At 38.8% G+C, this 13,138-nt stretch overlaps 3 protein-coding genes across 4 annotated transcripts; all 3 read left to right on the top strand.

The window, feature by feature from the left end:
• Positions 1-249: 249 nt before the first annotated feature.
• LOC111783093 (large ribosomal subunit protein eL20z) lies at positions 250-4,329 on the top strand. Its single transcript, XM_023663976.2, has 4 exons — positions 250-624; positions 2,955-3,036; positions 3,118-3,232; positions 4,055-4,329. Exons 1-4 carry the CDS (start codon positions 414-416, stop codon positions 4,112-4,114), a joined length of 468 nt encoding a protein of 155 aa, XP_023519744.1. The 5' UTR covers positions 250-413; the 3' UTR covers positions 4,115-4,329.
• A 977-nt stretch (positions 4,330-5,306) lies between these two features.
• LOC111783659 (putative methyltransferase At1g29790) lies at positions 5,307-8,111 on the top strand. Its single transcript, XM_023664576.2, has 2 exons — positions 5,307-6,529; positions 7,696-8,111. Exon 1 carries the CDS (start codon positions 5,407-5,409, stop codon positions 6,526-6,528), a length of 1,122 nt encoding a protein of 373 aa, XP_023520344.2. The 5' UTR covers positions 5,307-5,406; the 3' UTR covers position 6,529; positions 7,696-8,111.
• A 1,612-nt stretch (positions 8,112-9,723) lies between these two features.
• Positions 9,724-12,921, top strand: LOC111783103 (coatomer subunit zeta-1). Of its 2 annotated transcripts, XM_023663988.2 has the most exons (6): positions 9,724-9,896; positions 10,572-10,731; positions 11,055-11,202; positions 11,309-11,386; positions 12,394-12,478; positions 12,569-12,921. In XM_023663988.2, exons 1-6 carry the CDS (start codon positions 9,894-9,896, stop codon positions 12,626-12,628), a joined length of 534 nt encoding a protein of 177 aa, XP_023519756.1. In that variant the 5' UTR covers positions 9,724-9,893; the 3' UTR covers positions 12,629-12,921. The 2 variants fall into 2 exon arrangements, with proteins under 2 accessions (XP_023519756.1, XP_023519755.1); XM_023663987.2 differs by lacking the exon at positions 9,724-9,896 and having other exon boundaries at positions 10,566-10,731.
• Positions 12,922-13,138: the final 217 nt, after the last annotated feature.

Below are 13,138 nucleotides of genomic sequence, written 5' to 3'. Positions count from 1 at the left end.
TAAATATGACTGAATAGTTCTGTTGAATTTTGTATTCTGAGCTCTCGATTGAAAAAAATACAATTAAATAAAAATTTAAAAGATTCATTTTTTAATAAAAAATATAAAATGATTAAAGATTGAAAAAAAGAAAAAGAAAAGGCCAAATAATGTAATGAGAAAAGATTTAAAAACGCGGTTCCAATTCCGCCCGGGTCGAGCAAATACTGCCAGCTGTACAACTTCTATTCACCAAAATCAGAACATCACCGCCCTATTAAATGCCGGAAACAGCCTTACTCTTTTCGCCAAAGCTCCATCGCTCCAAAATTTCCCGGCGAAATCGCAGAAGAAGAAGATAAAAGCGACGACGAAACCCTTACCGTCGGCTTGATCTTCAACATACAGTCTTTGATTCTTCTTCTGCAAATAACATGAGTGGTGACGGGAAAAGCAGCGCGGTTTTTGGCGATCCACAGAGTCAATACCATTACGGGACGTTTCAGGGCGTCGCAAACTATTATTCTTCCGCCCCACAACCGCAGCCGCAGCCTCATCCCCAATCTGTCGTCGGTTTCCCTCCGCAGGTTGCTCCGCCTCGTCATCCATGTTACCATGGACATTTGGATTACCAAGCCGTTCCAGGTAAATAGCTCCCCTCGTCTCCATTCTTTTCATCACGTTCGTAGATTTGGAGGATTTTATAAATGGTATGATTTCTGGTAGATTGATGACGAATTCAGAATCTAAAGATCAATATCGTGGTTCATCCTAGGGGTTTGTGCAGAATTTTTGCTTAAATATTATTACTTGAGGGGCATATACGAATTGTCTGCTTTATTTAGGCATTGATGGTGTTTCGTATGGTCTTTACCAATGATCATGACGAGTTTTCTATGTTACTTCTCTCCACATATTGGCATCCGTTGGTTTGATGGGTATTAAATGCGTTTCTGATGCTCATTAATGTGGTTTATAATTGATTTGCTTTATCTGATGTTTCGGCTGGGGTATTGATTCACTGGTATGAATGTGAATAATATCCGATGTTTAGTTTGATTATTGTCCTCTAATAATGTCCTGCGACTGAGAAATAAGGTCGAAAATTATGCTCAGGGTTAATTGGGACAGCTTCTAGCTTACCAGTTGGGACTCTTGACATAATTTACCTAAAGAAGAAACATAGGCGTAGGTGATGTTGAATGTTTCAACAGCTAACTCATTGATGATCTAGCCAGCTATGCGACAAGATCTTAACCCCGAGTTTGTATCTGGCATGTGGTGTCTTCTTTGGAAACAAGAAACCTTCTTATCGTATGAGGATTTGTTAGAGAGAAAGGAGGAAGAGAGATTGGGAATGCTACTCTATTTGTCATGGAGATTAAAGGAAACTTCTGATCGGCTTGAGTTTAAATATGAGAACAATTACAGAACTCTCTACTTTGAGGTTACCTGTACTACCTAGCTTCCAAAACCAAGAGTGCTGCCCTAAGAATCCAAAACCTCATTGAACTTAATTGTTCTAACGTTCCCTTTCATTCCACATCCCAATTCTTCCATATTATTGATAACATGAAATTCTCCTGAAAAGTTGGGAGACGAGTGGTCTCTTGGGCATGCATAATCAGTTTTTTTATGTGTCTAAGGCGTCTAGGAAAGTATTCTAGGAGATAGAGAAGTTTCTAAGGGACTTTCTGAAGACAGTATCTCTTGAGCTGGAGGTCAGTCTGGATGTTACTAGAGCCATTTAATGGGATGTCTCATTAGAGAGAACGGAAGAGCCTTTTTATTTGAGGAAACGATAGTGGGAAAATTGTAGTTTTTGTTTCCTTCTCATAGAGCGCCGTTTTTAGGTCTTCTGGAATTATACTCTTGCCATGGTTTGTGCGAATGGGGGAGTTTCTTGTGCTTTTTCCCCTATTAACCTTTCCAACTTTTGTGGCTTGTTGGCCCTTGCCTTGTAATGATGGCCCAAAAGCAGCTGGATAGTAAAATCCCATGCATTATTCAGTGAGGGCCGTTGGAAATTAAAAGCACTTGAGAAGTTCCATTACCACCTTTTGGAAAACTCACACATCGTGCGGAGCTGTATCCTGAACTTCATTACTGTACTTGCATCACATGTAATGTGCACTAATTATCATAAATACTCGAACCTGAATTTCTTTTCTGGTGTTAGCTTTTCAATGCAGCAGAGACCATGCTTACAACTTAATCTTCTTTGGGACCAGTCTGATTTCAAAAGCCTTTTGGTCATCACCCAATGAGATTACGTCACTGATATACCTAATTCTTTCTTAAAGGATTGCTTAGAATGTGTTTATTCTGAAAGAAATTGTCGTGATATTTCTTTGAGGACTGTAGTTGTGCAATGCTCCCAATTCACCGAATCAGTGATAATAAGATTCTGTAATTCAGTTGCTTAATTTATTGAGGTTAATTAAATATGGGCGTTGAAAGTTGAATGCTTGAATCTATTGCAACATTATCAATCGTGTCATCTAAGTTAAATCCATAATGCAGCATACAAATTCGTTTGGAGTGATAGTTATGAACTGTGTTTTGGCATGTCAATTAGGCATGTGATGCAAGGTCCATTTTAACCAGTTGGCAAATTTCGTTTGTAGAGTGATAGTTATGAACTGTGTTATGAACTTTTAAATATGGCTTGGGCATGTCAATTAGACAGGATGTCTGCTCGATAATATCTATTTCTCATGCTTCCAGGAAGCCTTACAACATGTATGTATCGTGTCACCTCATGATTTGGTATGCCATGCTAAATCTATTCAGGCATCTATTTTTAATCTTCTAATGAAATAACTTTCGAAAAAACTACAAATCTAATTTGGTCAGCCATGCATGTGTTTATTTGTGGTTGTGTAGTTGCATGAATTTGTATCTTTATGCAGTTATCCTAAATGGTAGTGATGTTTTCATCCATCATACGCTTTAATGCTTTTTGTTTCTTGTAGTTCAAGGTTATGCTATTATTGAGGGAGGACCTTTTCACGAAGCCCGTCTTCCTTGTTGTGGCATTGGCATGGGTTGGTTCTTGTAAGTTAATATTTGTGACACCCCATTTCTCTACACTCGTTCCCAACATGTCGATGGTTAAGAAAATCATTGTTTTTCCAGGTTTATGATTGGCTTCTTTCTGGGTGGCATTCCCTGGTACGTTGGAGCTTTTGTCGTACTCTTTGTACGGGTGGATTACCGAGAAAAACCTGGATATATTGCATGTGCAATTGCTGTAAGTAGCTATTATACGAATGTGTTTAATATCATTACCTATCCTCAAAATTGTGCTTTCTCGCCCATCTTCAAAAATATTAACAATAATGACAATACTTCAAGTGGTAGTCAAAATGATGAAGGTTTGGGATGTTTTGAGACCTCCTCTTAAAGTATTAGGTTCTAGCCTATCTAATCTAGTGTCTGTTTCTGAGATCCCACATCGATCGGAGAGGGGAACGAAACATCGCTTATAAGGGTGTGGAAACCTCTCCATAGTAGAAGCGTTTTAAAACCTTGAGAGGAAGTCTGGAAGAGAAAGCACAAAGAGAACAATATTTACTAGCAGTGGGCTTGGGCGGTTACAAATGGTATCAGAGCCAGACATCAGATGGTGTGCCAGCAAGGACGCTAGCCCCCAAGGGGGGTGGATTCTGAGATCCCACATCAATTGGAGAGGAGAACGAAGCATCGCTTATATAGGTGTGGAAACCTCTCCCTAGCAAACGCATTTTAAAACATTGACGGGAAGACTAGAAGGAAAGTCCAAAGAGGACAATAGCTGCTAGCGGTGGGCTTGGGCTGTTACAGTTTCTCTTAGAGCTGACGTTGGAGTGGGTGAAGCCACCCAATAACTAGTGGTGGTGGGCAATGAGCATTTAATGTGAGGAGTTGAGCATCCAACCCTTCACTTCAAAATACTAATAATGAAAAACCATAAAATGGACCCAAAATTTATCCTCTTGGTGGAAGTTTTGTGCCATTCTGACTGTGTGCTGCTAGGGTGTTATGATCTCCATCTACTCGTTTTGAAATTGTGCTTCATTTTTCCTTTGCTCAGTCAGTTCTTGCCGTCATGGCCATAACATTTGGTGTCTCCAAAGGAGTTGAGATCTGGTGAAGTAGACATATGCAGAATGGTGTAGCCATATCGCCCCTTGCATCAAGGGAAAAAACTGGTGGGGTATTGTAATTAGCTTTGAAATTGTATTTCCTTCAATTCTATCCATCTATCAACTTCCTGGTTTCGTTTACAATGTACTGAAATCTTCCTGACTTGGCCAAATGTTAAGTAAAATGTTAATAGATTGAAGAATGTGTTAGCTTTTATTGGAAGACTTTTTCTATTTTATTTCGATATAAATAGCTCTGATAGTAAGGGCGGATTTGCCATTTTTCCTACTGCTCGATCTTGGAATATAAAAGTCTTAGTATAGATAAGAAGTACCCATTTTTCAACCCGATGATTGAGTTTAAATATATTTTTGCAAGCCATCTAAAAGGAAGACATATAAGAGGGGATGACTTCATCCCCTACACTAAGTTCTGGAAAGAATTAAGAACAATGCCTATTGCTGAGATCTCTTAGGCATTGCTGAGATCTCTTCTTTTAGTTAGGGGAATAATATGCATTGAGATGGAGTCGTGTTCCGTGGAGCATATTCTTATTCTTCAACATTTTCAACTCTTTTGTAAATATATTATGCTAAAAAAATATTCCTTTTAATCGATAAAACTGCTACCATATGATTCTCTTAGCATCAAAATTCTCCAATTTTATTACAGCTTCCTCCAATATTTTTTTGTGTTTTTCATCTTATTAAATCTCGAGTAGAATTTTCAAAAGGTATTAAAAAAATATCACATCAATTTTCCCATTTTTTGAAATTGGCTCTTAATATCCGGAAAAGCTTCCAAAATCCCAAATGGTCATCACATTTGCAGAATTATTTATTTATTTTAACCCTTTATGACATTTAAATAATTACTAATTTTGACTAATATCGTTATTTTATAATACTTAATGATAAATAAATAAACAGAAATCTGCAATTGCATGAGATTTTCTTTATAGATAAGTAACAAGTTGCCCTAAATTCACGTGCCTCTGTGTCTTCTTTAAACAAAGCTATTCAATTTTTTTAATTCCAACAATTAATTATCCTCTCGCTGTCCCCTATGCAACCCACTTCCTCGCCGTCGGATCCCCATCTCGATCATGAAATTTCCATCCAACGGTACAAGATTTTCCTTCAAATATAATTTCGTGGGACCCGCTTCAGCGCATCATGCCTCTCTCTGTTGTGGCATTACGAGATTGTCAATTGGTCTGTGAAGCCATGGCAGAGAGAGGATCCATAAAGTGGAAGATCAGTGTGTGAAAAATCAGAGAGAGGCGAAATTTTTGGTGCAATGGGTTTCACAATGGGCTTGAATTTGCTTCTTCTCGTGGCAATGGTGGCCACCAACATTCTTTCTCTTTACCATCTTTCCTCTACGCTTCAATCCCAAAAATCCCCTGTTTCACAGCCGGTTCCAGATCACCTAATCCGGCAGCTTCAGACCATACGCGCCACCATCAACCACCTCACGCGCCTCCACCCTAAGGCGGCAGCCTCCATATCGAAAACCAAAGTCTCTATCCCTTCAGATCTCGTTCTGTACTCTCAGTTCTCCCCAATTGCCTCATCTTGCCATAGTAACCCTGAGCTTCTTCATAGGTTTATGAATTACACTCCGTTTTCGAGTTGCCCTTCTGATTCTGATCTCGCCGAGGCTTTGATTCTTCGTGGATGTCATCCACTTCCTCGTCGGCGGTGCTTTGCCAAAACCCCACAAAAACCCTCTTCTTCTTTGCCTCAAAATCCCTTTGGTTCTTCACTTCCGGAGTCCAATATTATTTGGGGGAAATATTCGTGTAAGGGATTTGGGTGTTTGAATCGACTGAATCCGAATCTGGGGTTTGATCCTTCTCATGACATCACCAAGTTTATGTCCTTTAAGACCGAATTGGACCTCCCAATCCCTCAATTGCTACAGATTGCGAAGGCGGCTAACTCTGTTATTCGTCTTGGACTTGATATTGGCGGTGGAACCGCCACTTTTGCTGCTAGAATGAAGCTCTACAATGTCACTATGGTCACTACCACTATGAACCTTGGCGCGCCGTACAATGAGGTTGCGGCGCTTAGGGGATTGGTGCCTTTGCACGTGCCGCTTCAGCAGCGGTTGCCCATTTTTGATGGAGTGATGGATCTGGTTCGGTGTGGCCATGCTGTGAACCGGTGGATTCCTGTGAAATCGATGGAGTTTTTGTTCTATGATGTGGATAGAGTGTTGAGAGTTGGGGGTTACCTTTGGTTTGATCATTTCTTCAGCAAGGGGGTGGATCTTGATAAAGTTTACTCTCCTTTGATCACCAAGTTGGGGTACCGGAAGGTCAAGTGGGCGACGGCGAGTAAGACCGACTCCGGCGGGTTGAAGAACGGAGAGGTTTACTTGACGGCGTTGCTGCAGAAGCCAATGCCAGCATGAGGTAATGTTGCTTCCTCTACTAGGGGTGTTGTTTTTTGTTCTGCATTTTTGTGTTGGAATGAATGAGACATGATTTGATCTCATAGCTTGTAGAGGTTGTGTTGTGAGCTATGCAATGAATTTGGGAATGTGTTCTTGAGAGAAGTGGAAGAAACAGGGTAGATCTTGATTAAACATCTTAGGGAAACTTGGTATATGATCCAAAAGTTAATGATTTGGTCTAATACATTCGATTCTAGCCATGTTTATCTGTGTCATAGCATGTCTTGGAGCTTGATTTAGCCATTGTTGGTAGTACTAAAAACATCATTTTAGGAGCAGGGTTTAGGCTGATCCTGTCTTCTTAGTAGCATTCCTATGTTTGTTTGTTTTCAAATAGATTAATGGAAGGCAAAGGAAACTGTTAGTTTCCTCGGTTATCTTGAGATCCCACATTAGTTGGAGAGGTGAACGAAGCATTCTTTATAAAGACGTGGAAACCTCTCCCTCATAGATGCGTTTTAAAAACCTTGAGGGGAAGCTCGGAAGAGAAAGCCGAAAGAGGACAATATCTGCTAGCTGTGGGTTTGGACTGTTATAAATAGTATTAGAGCCAGACACCGGGGTGTGCTAGTGAGAACGTTGGCCCCCAAGGAGGGTGGGGATTGTAAGATCCCGCGTGGGTTAGAGTGAGGAACGAAACATTCTTTATAAAGGGTGTGGAAACCTCTCCTTAACAGACACGTTTTAAAAAACTTGAGGGGAAGTCCGAAAGGGAAAGCTCAAAGAGGAGGACAATACCCGGAAGGACAATCCATTTTACTTGGGATCACCCCGATCTATAACCAAAGATTGAATCGAGAAGCCATGGATCTCTGTCATTATCTCTTTTTCACAGTGCTTAGGCAATTCATAACGATTTCGTTCCTTGTTTCTTGTTGAGAGATGTTTCTTGAATGAATTTTTTTGTTTCTCTTTCTCAAAACATTAAGGATCTTGATGTTTTTATCGTCTTTTTAGCTCATCAGCTGTATATATTACCCAACTGATTCTTGGATCGAGTCTGTTATGAGTTCAAAATCTCTTAATTGGAGTTAGAAATTAATAGGTTCAGTGGTTTGATTATTTCCAAGACTGTTGATCTCATAAACTGATAGAGATCCAGAAATTTTGAAACCATTGGCACAGGCAGTAGCAGCAGACAACCTGCGGCTTGGATCATACGAGGAAGAAGCAATTATTTAATGAAACAGTGTGTAAGAAGATGGGATTTTTACATGAAAACTCAAATATTTATCCACCGCCATGGACGGCTCATCTAGCAAAGCTACTGAGTTTTTGAAGAAAAAGAAAGAAAGAAATGGCGGTGGAAGGAAGGAAGGAAGGAAGGCATCCAGAACGGATTTGTTGAAATTTATGTTTGAAATTGAAGCTTTTTACAGACAGAAATGGTCGATTTATTGTAGTTTCTGTCGGATTTATATTTGATTTTGTTGTGGAAATTGTTACTGACAAAATACTCAAATTATTTTTTTTAAAAACCAAAAATTACCAAACCCACCCATTACAATCAATCAAACCCTAATTTCACTTTGATTCATCAATGCCTAGACTTGTAAAATTGTTGCAGTTGGGTCTTAAAAAATTGAACTCTTTCTTTTTTAAGTCTATTTGCATCAGGCTTTTACTAATAAGGTGTTCCCGAAAGGGGACGAAACCCGTCTAAGATCCTGTGTGCCAGCTGAACACGTGGTCTAAGCGAAACTCAATATTCAACCAATCTATGATTGGTCTATTTATTCTTTCAATTTACTATCAATCAACCACACAGATCAGCCCGACTAACGGTCGCTTTGATCCGTTACACATCAGCTCAAAAATACCCCTTTCCATTATGATGATAGGGGTGGACGGTAGGGCTAAAACGGGCATAATCGCTGGAATGGCTAAAAGTGGGCTGACTCTCTTCCATAAAAAATTATACCTTGTGACACGTGAAGTAGGTTTTTGTCACCGTTTAAGTTCATTGCTAGTACGTATTGTTCGTTTTTTTCCGTTACGTATCGTCGTCAGTTTTACTGTTTTAAAATGTGCCTATTAGGGAGAGGTTTTCACACCTTTATTGTTTGATTTTAAAATCGTGAGGTTGACGGTGATACGTAACGGGCTAAAGCGGATAATATCTACTATAGGTGAACTTAGAATGTTACAACTTTAAATTGAATATAGAAATAGAAAGAAAAACTTGCATTTTATAGATTTCGAGCAACCTAGTGTGATGTCCCACATTGATTGGGGAGGAGAACAAAACACCCATTATAAAGGTGTGGAAACCTTCTCCTAGCAGACGCGTTTTAAAGTCTTGAGGGGAAGCCTGAAACGGAAAGCCCAAAGAAGACAAAATTTGCTAGTAGTGAATTTGGGCTGTTACAAATGGGATCAGAGTTAGACACACAAATGGGATCAGAGCTAGACACTGGATGACCTGTTACAAATGGAATCAGAGCTAGACACTGGATGACCTGTTACAAATGGGATCAGAGCTAGACACTGGATGACCTGTTACAAATGGTATCAGAGCGAGACACTGGATGATGTGTTAGTCTTCTCGTTGTTCCATGAAGGGGGATAGACACGAGGGCCAATAAAAACGATGGGCCCAAAGGAGGTGGATTTGGTGGGACCCTGGATGATGTGTTAGTCTTCTCGTTGTTCCATGAAGGGGGATAGACACGAGGGCCAATAAAAACGATGGGCCCAAAGGAGGTGGATTTGGTGGCGGTCCCACATTGATTGAAACGAGTGCTAGCGAGGACGCTGGACTCCGAATAGCACAAATGTTATCAGAGCGAGACACTGGATGATGTGTTAGTCTTCTCGTTTTTCCATGAAGGGGGATAGACACGAGGGCCAATAAAAACGATGGGCCCCAAAGGGGGTGGATTTGGTGGCGGTCCCACATTGATTGGAACGAGTGCTAGCGAGGACGCTGGACATTACACCTAGTCACTCTATCAAGTTTAAACGTAACATTGTATCATTTAAGGATTTGATTGTACGAGACATTTTGTGCATTTTTGTAATATTTAAGGACTTAATCATCAAATTTGAGCGTTAATTTCTTTTTTTTTTTTAAAATCAAAATTACAAAGGGGTCCAAAACATAAATATTTAAGGAAAGGAGACAAAACATTAATTATGAAAAAGTAAGGGCCTCATTTTAAATTTTAGTGAACTTTGGGGGACCGGCCGGAGTCGACGAAGCATTTGGAAAAGAGTCCTCATTTCGATTTTCGTTCTGTGGCCTCTATCAATAACGTGAGAGAGATCCGACGGTGTTCGAATTCCCGCAGAATAATTTCCCGGGAAAAAATTTCACAAACCGAATGGTCAGTTTCTTTCTTCTTTTTGAATGAATGATGTCTTTGTTTCATACTTCTATTACTTATTCGTCTGATTTCCGCACTCCATTGAATCTACCATTTAGATTTGTCTTGTACTTACTATCTATGGATTTGCGGGAATGAACATTGATGTTAGGATTATGAAGTTTTGTTCTAGTTGACGGTTATGATCGACATATTTTTGACATTTTGTTGGTTGATGTTTTAGTAGATCTGACTCCTGAGCTCATTTTACAATGTGTTCGTAGGCACGGATAGATCTCTGAACTTGGTTGATTCGGATTTTAGTCTTTTCTTGGATAGATCTTGTTACTTTCGTCGGAAGATTTGAATTGACTCGTGCATTACTTCCTTCGTATGGAGTTTCTTTCTTTAAAATTAATCGCACTTGATGGTTCTTTATACTTCGATTAAAGATTTTAGTGAAAATGCTTCTAGATCTTGATGAACTTTGTGAAGCTCTTTCAGAAAGCTTCTTAATCTCAAATTCCGATGTAGCATAATTTGCTAGTTTCTGAATGTTCTTCGTGATTAGCTTTTTATGCTTCTCACACATGATAGCTGTGACAACAATTATTTAGGTAAAGAAAAAAAACCTCTGGTGCACAATAAAGATTATTTACCTCCAGAATCCAAACATGTTTGCTTTATTCTATGCAGGAATCCTGCCCTTCCATTAAAAATATTCTTCTTTTGGATTCCGAAGGGAAGCGTGTAGCTGTCAAGTATTATTCGGATGATTGGCCTACAAATAGTGCGAAGGAAGCTTTTGAGAAAGCCGTTTTCATCAAAACTCAGAAGACAAATGCTCGAACAGAGGGTAGTTATCTTTTCATGTATTGGATTTTAACTGTCTTTTTGTGAAAGTCCGTATGGCCTAATCATGTCAATTCAATTTCAATGTCATTTTTAATCACAGTAAGGAAGCTTCTGAATCTTTTAGTAGTCAAATTATAGTTGGTTCATCCATAGTCATTGTTTTGTGCCATGAGAATAAGAATGATTTTACAATCACATTCTCGTGATTATTGGTTGCATCGGATAGTCATTATCTATTTTGAAAGTATATTTTGATCTCTTCATTCTTATGAAAAAAAAGTTCCTTTTCTAAATTCTAACTCGATATTCTCTTCAAATCTACAGCGGAGATAGCAATGTTTGAGAACAATATAGTGGTTTACAAGTTTGTTCAAGACCTTCATTTTTTTGTAACGGGTGGAGAAGATGAAAATGAGCTCATTTTAGCGTCTGTTCTTCAGGGATTTTTTGATGCAGTGGGTATTCTTCTTAGGTATTGACACTATTTATATTGATTTTGGATCCTTATGCACTGACCCAATTCTACTGTTCTTGATCATAGTATTCTTGCATATTTATTCTCTTTTCTTGTACTCCAGGAGTAATGTAGAAAAGAAGGAGGCACTTGAGAACTTGGACCTCATTTTACTGTGTCTTGATGAAATTATCGACGGAGGGTATCTCTCATGCTCTTTCCCTATTATCTTGATTCTCTGCATTTCAATTGTGTTGCCTGTTCTTCTATTTCCTTCCATTGATCATCATTCTTCTGTACCTTGATTGTGTCATTTTTTTTACTTATCCTCTTAATTTGATGGCCATGGCTATTTTTGCTAGACCATTGCGAACATGAAAATTGAAGTATGAGTTGTAGATGATTATATATCAAGAATTTAAGTTAGTAGTAATAGTCTCATGAATATATTTGGAAAACAATTTGTTGATGAATGAGTAGTATGCTTTCATTGTGGTTGCATGACTCCTATATAATAGTCTAAATTATTGTCTCCTGATGAAGTACTGGCTAATTTTGACCGAGGTTTGTTGCTGGATAAGGGATTTGGGTGTTCCAATTCTCCGTTTTAACTGTGTGTGTATTGTTTACATAAGTTGAGGGATGAACTTCTTCCAATTATGATGATAGTGGAGATGACATTATGTAATGTGAAGCATAAATACCAAGAAACTAGAATTCTAGGCGTTGCAAATCTGAGCTACTAACTATGCTGACCGAGCGGGCTCTTCATTGTAGGTCACATGCTGTTCGTTTATCGTCATTGATAAATGTAGCAGAAAATTAATACACAAAACTCTCCGTTTCAGTAGCACCCATTTGTACTTTGGTAATATGAATATAGTAGCATCCATGTTATGATATATCGCTTATGGAGCAGAACATCTAGATTAAACTATTAGTTTTTCTTTATTTCCTTTTTTAAGTGTATAAATAATCGAACAACAGAGGCTTTGCATGGATCAAGTCAAACAGATTATTTTTACTAGTGGTTGTTTTAATAAAGTTATTGATTGCTTTTCTATTTGTTTTTTCCCTCTTAATTTTATCGTGAAGGGTTGTTATCACTATTATCCTTTTGTAAACGTGCAATCCAATAGTACTTAAAACCTTCGTTTCACAAACCATTTTGGGGTAACTGGCGAGTGTTTTAACTGTGTGTACTTTCAGCATTATTCTCGAGACGGATGCAAATGTGATTGCAGGGAAGGTCGCAAGCCACAGTATTGACAGTGGCGCTCCTTTGTCGGAGCAGGTACAGTACAATCTTTAAGATTCCTTTCTCATACTTTTTTCTCCATTCCATTCTCAAGTATCTTGAAACATGTTTGTCTCTCTCTTGCAGACAATAAGTCAAGCCTTGGCCACAGCTCGCGAACATCTAGCAAGATCTCTTCTTAAGTAATATGTTTTCCTCATAAATGTGAATGGCAAGGACATCCCCCACACCAAAACAAGAAAAAAAAAAAAGAGAAAAAAACAGGTTGAGTTGGCCTGCTGTTTTGGTAAAAGATGACTAATGTTGAGTTAACAATGGCGGGCTCAGTTTGTATGGATTTGAGCAGATGCGGGATTGGTGTTAAATGTTATTATATGTGGAGTTACCAGATTTTCTGAAACAGTCTTCTTTTATTTGTGGTCATTGGCTGAATGAGGATGGAGCAGGTTCTCAAATAGAACTTGGGATTTGTGGTTGAATGGCTTTTGAACTAAACATAGCTTGAATTATTTTGGATTTTTTGTCTTGTAATTGGAGGGGATCGAAACATTCTTTCATAAGGGTGTGAGTAAACCTTTCTTTAGCAGAGATGCATTTTAAAAACGGTGAGGGGAAGCTTGAAAAAGGAAAGTCCAAAAAAGAAAGCTTTGAAAAGGGAAAACTTAAAAAGGACAATATCTGCTATAGCGGGCTTGA

Source organism: Cucurbita pepo, chromosome 20, assembly GCF_057944985.1.
Source record: "Cucurbita pepo subsp. pepo isolate OVF chromosome 20, ASM5794498v1, whole genome shotgun sequence".
Lineage (NCBI taxonomy): Eukaryota > Viridiplantae > Streptophyta > Magnoliopsida > Cucurbitales > Cucurbitaceae > Cucurbita > Cucurbita pepo.
The sequence above is the reverse complement of the archived record's forward strand: the minus strand, read 5'-3'. Positions and strand labels throughout refer to the sequence as shown.